At 37.2% G+C, this 18,084-nt stretch overlaps 1 protein-coding gene across 1 annotated transcript; it reads right to left on the reverse strand.

The window, feature by feature from the left end:
* Nucleotides 1-1,106: 1,106 nt before the first annotated feature.
* Nucleotides 1,107-17,968, reverse strand: LOC126825536 (serine/threonine-protein kinase TNNI3K). The gene is made up of 14 exons (XM_050555191.2): nucleotides 17,958-17,968; nucleotides 17,520-17,664; nucleotides 16,318-16,456; nucleotides 15,334-15,438; nucleotides 14,484-14,578; nucleotides 13,288-13,443; nucleotides 12,177-12,320; nucleotides 11,044-11,194; nucleotides 9,362-9,488; nucleotides 7,887-7,954; nucleotides 6,753-6,910; nucleotides 5,933-6,118; nucleotides 5,107-5,216; nucleotides 1,107-3,880 (listed from the first exon to the last, which is right to left on the reverse strand). The coding sequence occupies exons 6-14, from the start codon at nucleotides 13,373-13,375 to the stop codon at nucleotides 3,494-3,496; spliced, it is 1,419 nt and encodes a 472-aa protein (XP_050411148.2). The 5' UTR covers nucleotides 13,376-13,443; nucleotides 14,484-14,578; nucleotides 15,334-15,438; nucleotides 16,318-16,456; nucleotides 17,520-17,664; nucleotides 17,958-17,968; the 3' UTR covers nucleotides 1,107-3,493.
* Nucleotides 17,969-18,084: the final 116 nt, after the last annotated feature.

An 18,084-nucleotide genomic window follows, 5' to 3' on the forward strand; every position in this document is an offset into this window, starting at 1 on the left:
GTCGCAAGCATACAATAATGTAATATGAATGTAAATAAATTGATTTATATTCAATCGTTTTTGTTTTTACTGTAATTTCTAATCAGTTAGGTTCGACGAAATGCGCCAATATTCTCAATCGAATTTCAATCTCTAGCGTCTGGTTATTCCAGTCTACGCCGATAGTATTTATTGGGCATGCTCTCCAGATAAGAATATAGCGCCACCGTTTGACATGACTTGTGGAATATACCTAGCCTCGTTTTTTGAGTCCCTTATTACAAATATCGCTGAAACGCATTATGGTACACGATTCGTGTACCAATTGTAAAATGTTTATTTTGTCTTAAATATTGGATATCAGAAGGCCATCTTTTCCCGGTAAGATCACAACATCAATGTTGATTTAAACCGACAAATAAATCGTGCTTTCAATGTCGAAGATTTTGGATGATATTGAGTTAGAGACTTAGCTACTTTAACTTTCTCGGCCAATGCAGGGATGGAACACCTGATCTCCAGGCTAGCGAGCCAGCGTCCTACCCACTTAGCCACCATGATCCCCCATTTCTTTAAGGGTTTCGCTGAGGGTTCTCTCAATGGGATCACGGTGGCTAAGTGGGCAAGACGCTGGCTCGCTTGCCTGGAGGTCGGGTGTTCCATCTTTGCATTGGCCGAGAAAGTTCATCCAGCAAGATTTTTCGGCGTGGTTCCCCCCTTGTCAGTGATGCAGTACGGAGGGCCTGACAAGGACAGCTGTCTAGTCGTTGGGATGGTGTGAAAAACCGAGGCCCTGTGTACACATTGGCGTGCACGTAAAAGATCCTTTGACAGTAGGAATTCGATATAAGAGTAGGCCGTGGTGCCGCTGTCCGGGCAAAATTTCCCTCATAGCACACTGTAAGGCGTATGCCCGTCTTCATTAGCCCAGTTCGGAGCAAAACAGTGGGACGTTAAACCCCATTTCATTTCATTTCTCAACTGCATCAAGCAAATGAAAACGTTAATAAAACCCTCAACGAAATGTTGCTTTAATTAAAATAGTAAAAGTGTTTGATATTACGTTCTTTTAATTTTTTTATTATGGGTGTCAATTGCTAAATGCCACTCAAAGAAGACATAAATACTAACGTTTTTTCATTTTTTTTAAATACAAAGTTTGAATAAAATAATATATAAAAAATACATTTTATAATTGAAATATAAAACTGACCTATAATTACTGGTAGTAACACATTTTATAATCAACCATTATTTTGAGATGTTGCTCAATAGGTCTGATCTTGTTGCCCAATCGACGTGGTAAATACTGTAATCGAGTATAAGATCAATCTCTTTTACAACGGAAAACAATCTCCATACATAGGTGCGTCTAATACGCGAGAACTATTTAAATAAGTTTATATTTGATATATATACGTGAGAAAATCAGAGAAATATTTAAACACTTTTATATTTCCTCCAAATTATAGTACATGTATTTATAAAAATCTCACGGTACACAAATTTTATTCCCATGACAATAAGATATATGTACTTGTTACAAGGAAGTCTTGGCACGTCCTAAAAAAATTACATTAAAATATATTTAAGAATCCCCGCACAACAGACTTGGTTTAGAGTAGAGATTTTTAAATGATTATAACGTTATAATCATTAAAGAAATCTCTACTCTTAACCAAGTCTGTTGTGCTGCTGTTGTGCGGGGATACCTAAATTTATTTTATTGCTCTCTTGTCCCGGGGGTATCATCTTCCTGATCTAGTACCCACGTAGATCTACCAGTCTGTGCAGCTATAGTTACTCTATCAAGGGAGTGTTGACGTTCCTCTTCTTGTATCCAGTATTAATATTAACCACAATACTTATCTAAGAATCAGATACACACTGAACATACACACACACTGTGACGTGGAGGACTGGTGATACCCCGGGCCAAGTCCTTATAGGGTCTAGTAGCTGACTGTGTACCACCAAGTATAGAGTCTAGTAGCTGACTGTATACTACGAAGTATAGAGTTTAGTAGCTTACTGTATACCACCAAGTATAGCACCTTGTTTGCCCCTAGACTCAAATATTGGGCCTTGTACTCAGAAATGTGAGCAAGGAAGACATTTTAAATATGAGTCGAAACAGATAAAATAAATGAAATAAGTAAGGCAGCTTGTACCACAAACTTAACACCGATAATTTTAAATTTAAAAAAAAATTAATTCTACTATTTGATTGGATGCCCAACTAACTGAAATATACGTCCGCGGTTCTCCAGCCCTTCTGGATGCCAGGCTAGAGGGAAGAGTGGTTATATTAAAGAGTTTTGATTATAATGTTTATCATTTTAAGTAGAATTATAAAATACAATGTTGAGAGTAAATAAAGAACAATAAGATGTAAAGATAATAATAGCTGTCACATGACATGTTATTGCTGTCACATGATCTGTCATTTTATAAATATATATGTTTGACTAGTATATGTAAGCACAAGAGAGATGAAATATTTCTGTTTGAACTTGTTTCTATGTAGGTTACCCACCCAAACTTGATCACGATCTAGTTTACACATAAACACACTTGATCACGATCTAGTTTACACATACACACACTTGATCAAGTCTAAGTTATGATCCTGCACTTGTTCATGATCTAGGTTACAGTCCTGCACTTGATCATGTTCTAGGTTACGTCCCTGCACTTGTTCATGATCTAGGTTACAGTCCTGCACTTGATCATGTTCTAGGTTACGTCCCTGCACTTGTTCATGATCTAGGTTACAGTCCTGCACTTGATCATGTTCTAGGTTACGACCCTGCACTTGTTCACAGTCTAGGTTACGACCCTGCAATTGTTCACAGTCTAGGTTACGCCTATATTTGATCAAATTGCCAACAAGTCTGAATGTTTTTAATTTCTATCATCAATATCTATCAGTATCACTCATGATAAATTCAAACCATTGATATAAATATATTACAACCACACAGTCACATTACTCCCACCATTAAATATTCAAATAGTCCTGGAATAATTTAACATATTTATCATACACGAAACGTCAAAATCAAAACAATATCTAGTCAAGTTCACAATGATGAAGTTTTTAAAAAATCACGATCTAGGTTAGGATCACACAATCAAATTCACAATGGTGAAGTTTTTAATAAAGTCATTCAAGAGGTGAAATGGATCCATTACACAATAAATGGAAAAATTTACAGCATAATTTCATTTGATTGTACAGATACAGGTAACGGTAGTTTCTATGATGCAATGTGGTAATGATCATAAATATCGTTTATCTCCATGACAACATAAATATTGTCTATCTCCATGACGACATAAATATTATCTATCTCCATGGCGACATAAATATTGTCCATCTCCATGACAACATAAATATCGTCCATCTCCATGACAACATAACTCAGGTATATGACAACACCAGGTCTATATCATACCTGTTTAAATCAGATGTAATTGTATTTCCATGACAACCACAGGTAAATGATGTGTATCAGGTGTTTGGCGACTGTGATCTATCCCGACTATCCCGATTATCTTGTCGTGGTAAATCAATGGGAATACGTAACGTACTGAGTGGATCTGAGACGTAACCGTTTTTATCAATCTGAGGAAAAGGTAGATGGCGACGTATTTCTTCACGCGGCGGATCACTGTGTCTTGTAGCCTCTTGTTCCCAGTGAGATCGTAACGCTGAGACGTGACCTGCTAATGGTGGTGTTGATCTACCTTCATCATCTGAGTCACGATCTGTAACCATTGGTAACGCTGTAGGGAATGCTACAATAGGTGTTGTATCTGAGTTACTTAACATGGCTACCGCCTGTGACTGTTTACATTCTTCTAAAATTGGGACGATTTCTTTGAACTCTGGTCGATCCTTGAGAAATCATAGAAAAGAAGAAATAATTTCATGAATAAAGGTGAAATGATTTCTTTATTTATTACATCTTAATCAGGTTTAACTTAATTACTAAATAATACTAATCAGGTTTAACTTAATTACTAATTAATACTAATCAGGTTTAACTTAATTACTAATTAATACTAATCAGGTTTAACTTAATTACTAATTAATACTAATCAGGTTTAACTTAGTTACTAATTAATACTAATCAGGTTTAACTTAATTACTAATTAATACTAATCAGGTTTAACTTAATTACTAATTAATACTAATCAGGTTTAACTTAATTACTAATTAATAAATGAAATGAAATGAAATGAGGTTTAACGTCCTACTGTTCTGCTCCTAAACTGGGCTAATGAAGACGGGCATACGCCATACAGTGTGCTATGAGAGAAATTTTGCCCGGACAGCGGCACTACGGCCTACTCTTATATCGAATTCCAACTGCCAAGGGATCTTTAACGTGCACGCCAATGTGTACACGGGACCTCGGTTTTTCGTCCCATCCGAACGACTAGACAGCTGTCCTTGTCAGGCCCTCCATCCTGCATCACTGACAAGGGGGGACCCCCGCCGGAAAATCTAAATGAACTTTCTCGGCCAATGCAGGGATCGAACTCCCAACCTCCAGGCTAGCGAGCCAGCGTCTTAACTACTTAGCCGCGTGATCCCCCTACTAATTAATACTAATCAGGTATAACTTCATTCCTGATGAATACTAATCAGGTTTAATGATTAATTTCAATTAATGATTAATTTATTAATTTCAATATTCAAATCAATTGATTCAGTAATTGCAAAGAAAATCTTTTTTGATATAAAGTGCCCCTAAATTATGCTACACCATTTTAACGCAGGAGTCGTTTTATTTAGCAGGTAAATTTTATTGGCTTTATCCAAATTGAAAGAGAATTTGAAATCTATATAATGGTCAGTAGTGATCTCAAACTCCTCTCATAAAGATACTTGTTTTATACAAAAAACTCTTCAGGTTTAACTGAGAATGTGTGGCTGTTCCCTTTATTAGTTTTTACATATGACTCATCTGAGATGAGGTAAGCTACTAGAACTCTGTAGGCTTATATGAGAATCTACAGCTATTTCTTTTATATGGTTGATTGGGAACGGGATGTGGTCTGGTGTCGTCCTGCTTTCGTAATGTGTGCAGAGAAAGCTGATTTAAGATTTATACTTACATCAGGGTTGGCATGCCAACCAACTTGTAATAGACCAACTATAGGTTTAGGTATGGTGATTCCGATTGGTGGACGAGTGATATGATACGCCATCTCAGCAGCAGCAGCCGCTAAAAAAAACCCAACCCAAATACATTAATAGATAAACTAAACAGGTTTTAAACATTGGGCTAGAGAAAAGGGTTTAAACATTGGGCTAGAGAAAAGGGTTTGAACATCTATTTATTACTTCCGTCCTAAATTTGTGGCAGGAAATGTGTGATGTCCTACCAGCTGTGCTCATGGGCGTGAATTTAGGGGGGGCGGGACGTGGTCCCCCCCCACTTAGAATCGGAAGTGGGGGGGGGGGAACAGGTCTCTGTCCCCCCTATGTTTTTGATCGTCAGGCTATGTAAGCACTGCCTTGGGTCTCGCCACTGTTACTGATCGTCACGATATCTTTCTCCTTAATTGTAGGTGGTCAGTTCTACGATATCGTCATCATATTACCCCTAGTTACAGCTTTCATCGCAATAACACTCGTATAGTAAACTGTTCGTAATTATTATTTTGGTTTGGTAAAATGAAATGTTCCAGGTTCCAGGGTTCGTCCGTCCCTCCCAAAAGTTATGACAAATCCACACCCTTGGCTGTGCTACAAGAGACAGCACCCTTTCTGCATACTCTTTATTAAAATATTATTCAAAAGGCCCCTGACAATGTACAACAATCCCAAGGAACTTTATCGACTAACAACGGGAACAAACTCCTGATCTCTTCCTAGGCCACCATAGCAAACAGTTGTGGTTATAAACGAGTCACCATAGCAACCAGGTGTGATTATTACCTGGTTTAAGATGAGCGAAAGGTAATTCACCCGCCAATAATTCCCACAAACACAGAGAATAACTGAATACATCAGCTTTTATACTATATTTAGTACATTGTGTAAATATTTCGGGGGCCATCCATCGTAAATTACCAGGTTGTTTCGTCATGTTGTCCTCTTCAGCAGATCGTAAAAAACGTGATTCTAAAAAATATCAATAAAACAATCGTTCAAGTTTAACAGGGACATTATATTCCCATATTTATGACACGGAAGGGCATCAGTTTTCAATCCTATCTGATTGACTAGATGTCTTTCCTTGCTAGACTCTGCAACCTGGACCAGAGACAAGGGAAAAGAATGCCGCTAAAACCAAGGGGACACCACTCCATCTTGCACCAAGGGGACGCCACTCCATCCTGCACCAAGGGGATGCCACTCCATCCTGCACTAGAGGCAAGGGGAAACCACTCAATCCTGCAACAAGGGGACAGGACTCCAACTTGAACCACAGGAAAATAACTCTAACCTGCACTAAGGGGACATCACTCTATCCTGCACCAAGGGGACTGAATGTCACAACATGTGTGGTTTAGATCATAATGTCTGTCATTGAGTCAAGTGACAATGGTTTCTCTATCCCACACATCCACACATGTAAGTGCCCAACCACGTGGGTTTTCTCTGGGTCCCCCAGTTTCTTCCCACTGCTAAAGACGGCTGATCATGTTTCATGGCTATCAAATCAACAATATGACGATAAAATACTGATTAAATTAACTTGATACCCATTTCGAGAGACAAGTGAAGTATTATATCTAATAAAATAAATACATACCACCGAAATCAGCAACTAGAGCATGACCGTTTTCATCCAGTAATATATTATGACTGTTTAAATCTCGGTGTATTATAGGTTGTGGTAAGTTGTGTAGATATTCCATACCTTTAGCCACATCTATCGATATCGTTAATTTAGACTGTATATCTATCAACCTATCAAATATACACAAATAACATAAACTATTCTGAATGAAGACACTTTGTCAAACTACAACTGTCAAGGGTCCTGTTACATGATCATGTAACCATGGTTTTTTGTGTGATCCGAATGATTACACACTGATCCTTGTCAGGTCCTCTTTCCTGCACCAATGACAAGGGGAAACCACTCTGAAAATGCATGAGGAACCTTCTCGGCCAACACAAGGATTAATCCATGGACCATAAGGTTAATCAACGCAATAATCACCAAGCAAAAATATAGACAATCCTTTAAAAATATAGACAATCTTTTAAAGATACGTTCCCAGAAAAGTATTTATCGGGTGGTTATTTCCAATAAAAGTATTTATTGGGTGGTTATTTCCAATAAAAGTGTGACTAGAAAAATACTGGATGCCCTGAAAAACACTCATGGAGCGCATACAGGACAAAACTGTAAGGGTTTCCCTAATCGACAGCCCGGCTATTAGGAGTGTCTGCACGCGTGACGTCAAAGGTCGCACGAGCGCTTGATGTACATGTTGAAAAACTTTATGAAGTGTTAGACTTACAACAGTTTCTGAGTTAAAAACCACAGAAAAAAACTTGAGCAGTGGATAATCCGAGAATTTAATTAGGCCTTGATATTTGTGATAGATAGTTATCGATTAAAGACAACATCGTCTTGTGTATGCAATGAATTCTCCTCCGACTTCACCCCAGTTTCTAGGTACTGAGAGAGGGAAGTCACATGACACCAACATGACCTCTTTTGATCGATTTTTTTATTTTAAGGGAATTCCTTGGCAATAGCAATATTTTGAGAGGGATTTGAAGCAAAATTATGATAAATTTATTAGTTTGAATAATTTTTTAGTTCAAATATATCATCAAATCACCCGGTTTGTATGTGGGAATGTATCTTTAAAGATAATTCCATACATTATTTTGTGAATATTCTTCCTAAAATTCATAATAATTATTTTACCTTTTTTGTTCATGTAGTAGACTGTAGAGGGAGCCACCAGAGATATATTGTGTCACTATGGCGAATTGCTGAAATACAAGGCAAGATATAGATAGTCTATTTTATTCATATTTGAAAAGACTAAACAATTTAAAAATGTTTAATTGTATTACCATGGTTGTTTTATAAAACAAATATTCTTGGTACTCAGTTTAAAGTACCTAAGTCTCTAACTCAATATCATCCAAAGTCTTCGACATTGAAAACACGATTTATTTGTCGGTTTAAATCAACATTGATGTTGTGATCTTACCGGGAAAAGATGGGCTTCTGATATCCAATATTTAAGACAAAATAAACATTTCAGCACCATTTGTAACATGCGACTCGAAAGAACGAGACTAGACATATTCCAAAAGTCATGTCAAACGGTGACGCCTTACTCTTATCTGGAGAGCTTTCACAATAAATATTATCGGAGTAAACTAAAATAACCAGGTGCTAGAGACTGATTTGAAATTAGAGTAAAAACGGAAACGATTTAATGTAAATCAGTTTATATACATTTATATAACATTATTATATGCGTTGCGACCCATTCAGTGAGTAAGTGTTTGTTTAGCTGGCTAGCTTGTAGGTTATTGCCAACTGATTACGGACAGGATCTTTAGCATTAGGTAAGCAACTGGAACAAGGATGACTTCATACATGGCGAGAAACACTAACACAGTTGTGACCCAAGCCTTTGTCATGTACAAGCTTTGAATATTAAAATTATTACAATCAACTAAAGACAGTGAAGTAAAACTTACGCTAGGATCATCAAGACAAGTGCCGAGGAACCTGATAACATAGGAAGTAAAACTTACGCTAGGATCATCAAGACAGGCGCCAAGGAAACCAATAACGTAGGAAGTAAAACTTACGCTAGGATCATCAAGACAGGCGCCAAGGAAACCAATAACGTAGGAAGTAAAACTTACGCTAGGATCATCAAGACAGGCGCCAAGGAAACCAATAACGTAGGAAGTAAAACTTACACTCGGATCATCAAGACAGGCGCCAAGGAAACCAATAACGTAGGAAGTAAAACTTACACTCGGATCATCAAGACAAGTGCCGAGGAACCTGATAACATAGGAAGTAAAACTTACGCTAGGATCATCAAGACAGGCGCCAAGGAAACCAATAACGTAGGAAGTAAAACTTACGCTAGGATCATCAAGACAGGCGCCAAGGAAACCAATAACGTAGGAAGTAAAACTTACGCTAGGATCATCAAGACAGGCGCCAAGGAAACCAATAACGTAGGAAGTAAAACTTACGCTAGGATCATCAAGACAGGCGCCAAGGAAACCAATAACGTAGGAAGTAAAACTTACACTCGGATCATCAAGACAGGCGCCGAGGAACCTGATAACATAGGAAGTAAAACTTACGCTCGGATCATCAAGACAAGTGCCGAGGAACCTGATAACATAGGAAGTAAAACTTACGCTAGGATCATCAAGACAGGCGCCGAGGAAACCAATAACGTAGGAACTCTTTAACTTGGATAAAATGGCCACCTCACGACAAAACATATCTACATCTGATTTAGCTCCTACTGTACTGGCTCGATATCTGTAATTATACAATATCATATAAACTAGCTCAATATCTTATCTGTAATTATACAATATCATCATATAAACTAGCTTGATATCTGTAATTATATAATAATATCAACATATAATCTGGCTCGATATCTGTAATTATATAATATCAACATATAAACTGGCTCGATATCTGTAATTATATAATATCATCATATAAACTAGCTTGATATCTGTAATTATATAATAATATCAACATATAATCAGGCTCGATATCTGTAATTATATAATATCAACATATAAACTGGCTCGATATCTGTAATTATATAATAATATCAACATATGAACTAGCTCGATATCTGTAATTATATAATTCACAAGGTTGAGCATGCACCCCTATTCCTATGATCGCCATTTATTGATTTTACAAGTGGCACAGGAATTGACCAAGTAGATGCAGAACTGTTCCAGGAAGAAGCATGCCAATTTTCATGTCAATCAGACTTGAATTGACGGAGCTATAGACCTTATCGAAGAGCATCACCCCAAGAAGAACAAGATGAGTAGCGGTTAGCGACTAGTTTCTGGTCCAAAAATAGTGAATTGAGACCAAGTCCCATTAATAAGTACCGTGGTTACTATAATAAACAATGTATGCCACATCTTGTTAAAACTACAAACAGTGATAACTTTGCTCAGAATAAAGTAATTTGAATGAAATTTTCAATATATTCATTTTGCATCATCTTTTTATGAATTATTATAGAATGAACGGCCAGCTCTTTTTTTCTAAATCTTTCATACGGCATCTTTAAGAATCTAAAGTATGAAGTGTGATCTATTAATGACTCTAATTTCAATACAAGTTTTTATTTTAAATAACAACATCTCTCAGAACAATAATCAGTACTGATTAAAATAGATAATGGCTAATCAACAAGGTTCATTTATTTCATCTGTTTGATATACTTTTTTCCTTAATTATATTTCTGAGTACAAGGCCCACAGTCAGCTACTAGACTCTATACTTGGTGGTATACAGTCAGCTACTAGACTCTATACTTGGTGGTATACAGTCAGCTACTAGACTCTATACTTGGTGGTATACAGTAAGCTACTAGACTCTATACTTGGTGGTATACAGTAAGCTACTAGACTCTATACTTGGTGGTACACAGTCAGCTACTAGACTCTATACTTGGTGGTATACAGTAAGCTGCTTGAATCTTGGTGGTATACAATCAAGGATTAGGTTACATATATCAATGCTGCTTCTTACCCTTTGGTTTTAATAAGATTTTTATTATATTCTTTAAATATAAATATATTTATTTATAGTTTTAATTAAGGATTAGTTTCGACATGGACGATGAAGTTATTACCATATATTACCTGTAGTTTTATTACCTTTTAATCAAGGATTAGTTTCAACATTGACGATGCTTGTTAGCATATATTACCTGTAGTTTTATTACCTTTTAATGGCAGCCGTTTTTACCTATTACCTATTATATATATTACCTGTCGTTTTATTACCTTTTAAAGGCAGCCGTCTTTACCTATATTACCTGTTGTTTTATTACCTTTTAATGGCAGCCGTTTTTCCTTTACATTTTCCTTTATAAACTTTACCGAATGATCCACTACCAATGACCTCTTGACATTCTATATCTAATAACTGCAGGTGAAACTGGTGAGGTAACGTAGCTCGTAGGTGAAGAACATCAATCTTCTCTATACAATTAAAAATAAAATAAAATAAAATAAAATAAAATAAAATAAAATAAAATAAAATAAAATAATCAAATAAAATAAAAAAAAAAAAAAATAAAAATAAAAAAAAAAAAAAATAAAAATTAAAAAAAAAAAAATAAAATAAAAAAAAAAAAAATAAAAAGAATAAAAAAAATAAATAATGGGTGGGACGTAAAATCAGAGGTCCATCCATGTACACAATCGTGTCAGTTGGAATCAGAAGAAAAGTAGGTGAAAATGTTGCTGTCTTGACAAAATTCTCCCACATCACATTATAAGCACAGCTCAGCCGAAAATTGGGTTATAAACAGAGTGTATTTATTTTTATTGTTCAGTGAAATCTCTGAGTTATAGTGAGTTTGTTGAAACCACTGACATACCATCATATGTTTGTCTTAAAATAAACACAGTATCATTAAAGCTTGGCATTAAACCTCATCAGTATCCTTAAAAATGCATTATGCAAGAGCTAAATCTACCTATTGCAGGTCTTTCTTTAGGCCTGAAATGTTATATAAATTATTAATTAGACATTAATTAACTTATCCAGACCATAATCAACTTCAAATGGCATCGTTAGCCTGCGATCTATAGTGGATTATGAGCCGATTTACTGCATAACTTTCCTTCACGATTTAATGATTAAATGGATAATCGAGACTATGTTGTTTATCGTACGGACTTTAGTAATGATGACCGAGGCTAGGCAGAAATTTCAATCGCTTAGTTCTCGTTTCATAGTGGATCAATTTGAATGAAATTTTCAGCAAATTGCCTTTACATTATCTAGTTTTAAACTATTATAGTGAGAACTGTCAACTCGTTATCAAATCTTCCATAATGTATCTTTAAAACTTGGCATTAAACCCTGTTAAACTCCATTCACAGAACCATTCCTACTAATAGTTTATTACATTTTGTTTTTTTCTGATCTCCACTAACATATTATTAATACACATACCTCGTGTCATGCTACGTAATTTACCAAGTGGTGAAGGAACGGAGACGTAAGATCCGTCAGATCCAGGTTGGGAATAATCTCCACATGCCGACTCATCCTGCGGTCGTTTATGATGTTTTAAAAATATTACGATAGAATCATGTCCTGTAAAACATGAAAACAAGTAACAGATCGGACAAATAAAACATGGAACCACTGTGACTCAGTGAGTAAAACAATGGCTCGCTAAAATACTAAAAAAGAGATCTTCGGTTCGTTCCCAGTGGCATGGTTCTCCCTTGTCAGTGATGCAGCACAGAGGGCCTGGCAACGGACAACGTCTAGTCGTTTTGATGGGACGAAAAAATGAGGTCAATTGTACAGATTGGCGTACATGTACCTAAAATAAGTAATGACAGTTGGAATTCGATATAAGAGTAGGCTGTAGCACAGCTGTTCGGTCAAAATGTTCCTCATAGCACACTGTATGGCGTACGCCCGTGTTGATTATCCCAGTCGGAGCAGAATAGTAAACCCCATTTCATTTCATGAAAATAAGATAAAATGGTTGAAATGTCCTTGTAATTGTCTTCAGTCAGGCGAGTCCTGACAGTAGGATATTAAAATAATGAGAAGGACGTAGGGTCGCTGTTGTCCTCATTTGTTTCGTTTACATGGTTGATGCTGAACAATACCATATTTCTTGACATAGATGAGAATCTGAATGATGAACTGTCTAAAGTCTTGAGATGCCGAAATCATCTGACCAATCCTATTTGGTTACGTTTTTTATAGTTCAAAATTTCGTTTTCCTTGTCTTTACTACACAAGAATCTGTTAGAGTTGTTATATAGCCCATGTTCTGGTTGATGTGAGGGATTAGCCAATAAAACGGTCTGTTACGGCAAGTTTTTGGCATGCGGTGCACGGAACAGTGGGTAAACCAATAGAAACGTCAATGCTGATTGATTAATCAATGTCTGACATCATATGGTTAAAAGTCCCTTGGCGCGACCTTGCACTTCATGTAGTGGAGGCCATTGAAAGTATAAAAAAAATCGAAACGAAATATAAATCTGTATTTTAATGAGATTGAAATTTAACCAAAGTTAAAACAAATAATCAATTTTACCTTTCTCGTAGGCCCACATTAATGCCGTCTGTTCTTCCAGTTTTTCACTTCCACCATTTTGATCGCTGACGGCTGCTACTAGATTCATGTCACCACCTGATTCCAGTAGATATTGTACGATACGAAAATGGCCGTGATAACACGCGCTGTGTAATGCTGAAATAACAAACAAGGTCCCAGTAAGCCAGAATAACGTACAAGGTCCCAGTAAGCCAGAATAACGTACAAGGTTCCAGTAAGACAGGATAACATACAAGGTCACTGTAAGCCAGAATAACGTACAAGGATCCAGTAAGCCAGAATAAGATACAAGGTTCCAGTAAGACAGAATAAATTAAATATAGACCATGCTAATCAACAAAACTTAAATCTAAAAACATTTTGGACGATGAATTATTGAAATTGATCTATCTAACAGCAGTAATTGTCATCTCTATTGATATTACAGTTTAAAGGTCAAGTATCCCAGAACAATTTATTATAACGGACGCTGTGGTCATGTTACACTGGTTTATACTGATTTCACATCATCATCTTTATCTGTCTTAGTACAAGTAAATTTCTAAGACTCCCACAGCATACGTAACCATATTATTGAGAGAAAAATAAATCGTAATACTTGAAACAATTTCTCCACAGGAAGACAGAGAGAGAGAAATAAATAATAACACTTCAGACCATTTCTCCACAGGAAGTAAGATAAGTAAATTGTAATATCTGCCAGAAGGAAGTAAAAGAGACATTTTACCTGCAGGAAGTAAAAAAAAGGCACTCAAGACCTTTTTATCTGCAGAAAGGAAGGGAGAGAGCTGTATCGCAACACTTGAGACCTTTTTACCAGCGGGAAGGGAGATAACTGTGTCGTAACACGTGAGACCTTTTTACCGGCAGGAAGGGGGATAGCTGTATCGCAACACTTGAGACCTTTTTATCTGCAGGAAGGAAGGGAGATAACTGTATCGTAACACTTGAGACCTTTTTACCCGCAGGAAGGAAGGGAGATAACTGTATCGTAACACTTGAGACCTTTTTATCCACAGGAAGGAAGGGAGATAACTGTATCGTAACACTTGAGACCTTTTTACCCGCAGGAAGGAAGGACGATAACTTTATCACAACACTTGAGACTTTTTTACCCGCAGGAAGGAAGGGAGATAACTGTGAGACCTACAGGAAGTAAGTATAAATATATTAACCTGTGTGACCATCTTTGCCCTGGTAGTTGATGTCTACGGCTGGTTGATCCAACAAAAACTTTACCAGATCTAAACTTCTACCGTTCGTACACGCGCTATAATAATAATAAAAATAATAATATCATACAATTAGTCTACAATAATACAGTCATTAAATGCTGCATAAAGATGGCATACACCATCCTATCCATTTACAGCTCGGTAGGCCTACTGACTTGAATAAACCATCCTACTGGTACCAATTTAGAGTTGGGAATACAGGGATAAACCATCCTACTGGTACTCATTTACAGCTGGGAATATAGGGAGGGAGTATCTTATACAAGAACGGAAAAACATGATGCACAATTCAAGGGTCACAAATCGTTCCAATGATATAGCAAGTCCTTTTCGTTTTATTTTAGGGGGGGGGGGGCAGTTCCTCGCTGTATCATAAGGTCTGTCATTGAGTCAACTGGCGTGGTTTTGAATCCCCGGTTATATGTGACAAGGAGAAGGGTTGCCTGTCCAACCTCGTAGGTTTTCTCCGGGTCCTCCGGTTTCCTTCTACTGTTAAAGACCCCTACGCACAAGCGATTTATTGAAAGAAAATTAAACCATATGTTAGTCCCGAAATGACCTAGTTTGTGTTGAGTGGATGTTAAACCTTTCTGTCTGTCTGTCTGTCTGTCTGTCTGTCTGTTTCTCACTCTCATTTTATTTTAAGTGAGGCCCAGGACTATACAGTTTCCCTTACATATCATTCTTAAGGACTTGACTACACTGTTGTTAGGAGTTCGGAGCCACACCTGTATTATGATGAGTTAGGAGCCACACTGAAACCTGTGTTATGTTATTTATAGAGACATACCTATGTAATGGAGTTTCACTGAATATATTTTCTTTAATTAAACTATCTGCACCAGTTAACGTGACTAGTTGTCGAGCTACTTCTGTTTTAGCATTATAACACGCTCTGAAATATAATCATACAATTCTTGTCATAATGGTTTACATCCCCCTGTACACCACAATACATATATTTGATAAATAAAATGAAATGGGGTTTAACATACTACTGTTCTTGTCCGACTGGGCTAATGAAGACAGGCATACTATTGGTTGAAGGAACATCACAGCAGAAAGCCAATGGTCAGGGAACATTGAGTTCCAAGAAATGAAATGGTTTTTAATGTCCTACTGTTAAAACAAAAGCTATTATTAGATATCTTGACCTGTGCCGTATAAAAACAAATCTGATGATAGTACCATATAGAGTGGGTACCGAACATGACTCCATCGCCACCATCTTGGAATTATGACATGACAGTCGAAGTCTATCAATCGATGAACAATTGTCCTAGGAACAACCATGTCGATCGTACTTCAATAGACAGAGGTTTAGTCTTTTTACGAAGAGTGTCTGCCGTCTGTTCGAGGTCTTGGCCGAGAAAGTTCATCCAGATTTTCCGGCGTGGTTCCCCCTTGTCAGTGATGCAGGACGAAGGGCCTGACAAGGACAGCTGTCTAGTCCTTCGGATGAGACAAAAAACTGAGGTCCCGTGTATACATTGGAATGCACGTAAAAGATCCCTTGGCAGTTGGAATTCGATATAAGAGTAGGCCGTAGCGCCGCTGCCCGGGCAAAATGTCTCTCATAGCCCACTGTATGGCGTATTCCCGTCTTCATTAACCCAGCATAGGAGCAGAACAGTTAGAAGTTAAACCCCATTTCATTTCATTTCATTTCTGTTCGAGATCTGTCCAGAGAATAAGATAATTCACGGCAGGTCAATTAATCTTAAAACCGACACACGTCTTATTGAGAATAAAATATGACACGCGACCAACTTACAGATGTAGCGGGGTATCTCCGTATATATTACAGACATGTGGATCAGCTCGATGTTCTAATAAATAATGTAATATCACTAGATTACCTCCCTTACAACAAAAATGGAGGGGTCGATGTTCTTCATCATCTTTAATATTCACTGAAAAAAACAAAAAAACAATTTTATTATTGTTTTAAATATTTGCCACTGATATCCACATGCTCTAACGGAAATGAAATGAGGTTTAACGTCCTACTTTTCAGCACTTACCAATTTAATTAATAAATAAAATAAAACCAAGTACAAACAATCCAAACCATTAGACAAAATTTGAAGTCCAAAAAAAACGGTATAGGCAAAATAGTGTAATCAGCATAGACGGGCAAATACCATGCGTTATGAGAGAATTTCGTACAGGCAGTGATGCTACGACCCATTTCAACGGTCATGGGATTTTTAACATCTTGCCAATCATATACCAGGTACCAGAGACTTGTAAATTTTTGTCCCAGGCCCTTCAACCTATACCAATGACATGTGGAAATTAGGCTGGGAAATTGGGAGCCACGGAGGCTCAGTGAGTAAGATCATTGGTCAGGGTCAGGGACAACATATAGTCGGTGGTTCACCCTTGTCAGTGGTGCAGGACGGAGGGCTCGACAAGAAACAACATATAGTCGGTGGCTCCCCCTTGTTAGTGGTGCAGGACGGAGAGAGAGAGAGAGAGAGAGAGGGAGAGAGAGGGAGAGAGAGAGAGAGAGTGAGAGAAATGGGGTTTAACTTCCACTCGACACAAACTAGGTCATTTCAGGACTAACATATGGTTTAATTTTATTTCAATAATTCGCTTGCGCGTAGGGGTCTTTAGCAGTGGGAGGAAACCGGAGGACCCGGAGAAAACCCACGAGGTTGGACAGGCGACTCAATGACAGGCTTTATCATACAGTGCGCGCATGCTAACCATTCAGCCATCCAACCCCCCGTGCAGGACGGAGGGCCTGACAAGGGACAACATATAGTCAAGGGACAATGTATAGTCTTTGGAGCAAAAAAGTGAGGTCTTGTGTACACATTGGTGTGCACGTAAAAGAACCCTTGGCAGTTGCAATACGATATAATTGTAGGCCATAGTGCAGCTTTCAGGGTAGAATTCCCCCTCATAGCATGCTGTATGGTGTAGAACTTGACTACCATTTTATTTTATTTGTGTGAAATGACATACCATCTGCTTTCTGATGTGACGTTCCTTCAACCAATAATTGTGTTATTTTTAAATGACCTTTAGCACATGCTAGATGTAGAGGTCTATCACCAACTCCACCACTGATATTTAAATCAGCACCATGGATCACCAGCTGTTCTACAACCTATACCAATCAAATATAAAATAAACAAATTTATTACATTTTTCTTTGTAAATTTTTTTTTTCATTTCTGCTGAAAACAGATGGAAAAGATAAACATTCAAATGTGGATTTTTCACAAATTTTATCACACGATAACAATCTTATAGACATTACTCTATCATGTCCATAATAATAACCTTAACGTGCCCATAAAACCAATCTTATACCTTATCATGAAATAATAACACGCTTATCCTGTCCATAATAACAACCTTAGCATGTCCATATTAACAGCCTTATGTCCAAAATGAAACCTTATCATGTCCATAATTACTCTATCATGTCCATAATAATAACCTTAACTTGCCCATAAAACCAATCTTATACCTTATCATGAAATAATAACACGCTTATCCTGTCCATAATAACAACCTTAGCATG

The sequence above is a fragment of the Patella vulgata genome, chromosome 1 (assembly GCF_932274485.2).
Source record: "Patella vulgata chromosome 1, xgPatVulg1.2, whole genome shotgun sequence".
Classification (NCBI taxonomy): Eukaryota; Metazoa; Mollusca; class Gastropoda; family Patellidae; genus Patella; species Patella vulgata.